This window comes from Acanthisitta chloris, unplaced genomic scaffold (genome assembly GCF_000695815.1).
Source record: "Acanthisitta chloris isolate BGI_N310 unplaced genomic scaffold, ASM69581v1 scaffold34525, whole genome shotgun sequence".
NCBI lineage: Eukaryota > Metazoa > Chordata > Aves > Passeriformes > Acanthisittidae > Acanthisitta > Acanthisitta chloris.
This window is the reverse complement of record NW_008673697.1, coordinates 1,787-2,827: the sequence shown is the minus strand read 5'-3', so window position 1 is coordinate 2,827 and position 1,041 is coordinate 1,787. Positions and strand designations below refer to the sequence as shown.

The 1,041-nt window shown below is 56.8% G+C and overlaps 1 protein-coding gene across 1 annotated transcript in view; it reads left to right on the top strand.

Annotated features, from left to right (window-relative positions):
• LOC103802564 (gamma-secretase subunit Aph-1b-like) overlaps nucleotides 1-1,041 on the top strand; it is a 3,527-nt gene that overhangs the window by 711 nt on the left and 1,775 nt on the right. Inside the window, exon 2 of the mRNA XM_009075048.1 lies at nucleotides 5-146. Coding sequence (XP_009073296.1) covers nucleotides 5-146 — 142 coding nt within the window. The remainder of the gene's footprint in view (nucleotides 1-4; nucleotides 147-1,041) is intronic.

Below are 1,041 nucleotides of genomic sequence, written 5' to 3'. Positions count from 1 at the left end.
CTGCTCTCCTCCCTCATCTGGTTTATTGCGGTTAAAGCCAGCGACCCCCGGGATGAACGGCTGCAGAAAGGGCTCTTGATATTTGGTGTGATGTTCTCTGTGCTGCTGCAGGAGGCCTTCCGCTTCCTTTACTACAAGCTCCTCAGGTAACGGCATCACCTCTCTGCTGCTGGAAGGCCCTCCTGACCATGGCAGGTGCCAGATTTTGTCTGAGAGCTCATGGTTGGGGGGGATGTCATGTGCTCATGGGTGGCACCTGTGTTCAGTATGTTGACCTCAGTGGGTCTCAGGTGGTGGAGCAGAACAGGCCTAAGGTCTGGACGACCCAGTGTCCTGGCCAGCCCAGGAGACAGTTTCGGTGCAGCCTCAGCAGCTCCCGGGCTCCCTGGTGCCATGGGCTTGGAGCGCAGGGACTTGTGCTGCCAGGTGAGGATGTGCTGCACTGTCCTGGGTACATGCAGGGGCTGGGTAGGCAGAAACGGGAGGTAATGCTGTGATCAGTGTCCCTCATACCCTCCAGTCTTCCCAGCTGGCTGGCTACTGGCGAGGAGTTGGAGGAAAGTCCGCGGGGGTGGGTCTGCAGGCTCGTACTGCTCCCTGCGGCAGGGCACTGCTGGAGGTGGGCAGGCAGAGGGAAGCAGAGCTCCACGGAGCAGCCTGGCACAAATCACTGTGTATTGTTTGCCCTGTGGATCTCTGATTCCAGGCATTTTTGTCCTCCCCGGGCCAACGAGCTGCCCACCACACCTCTTACTGATAAAAATTATGAAACTCTCTTCTCCCAGTTTCTTTCCCCAAAGAATTTTCTTAGCTGTTTGAGCTCTTCTCTGCATTGTTTGTCAGCATCTTACAGCAGAAATCAGGTACAGCCTCCCGTGCCTGCACTGGAGCTGCTTTCCATGTGGGGGTGCTGCTTGCCTTACACATAGTGTCCTGCGTGCCCCAGCCCTGCTCTGCCGGGCTGGCTGGCACCCACATTCCTCTGTGGAAAATCTTTCTCTGTGGCTTCACGTGGTTTTCACGTGTCTGGTGGTACAGTCA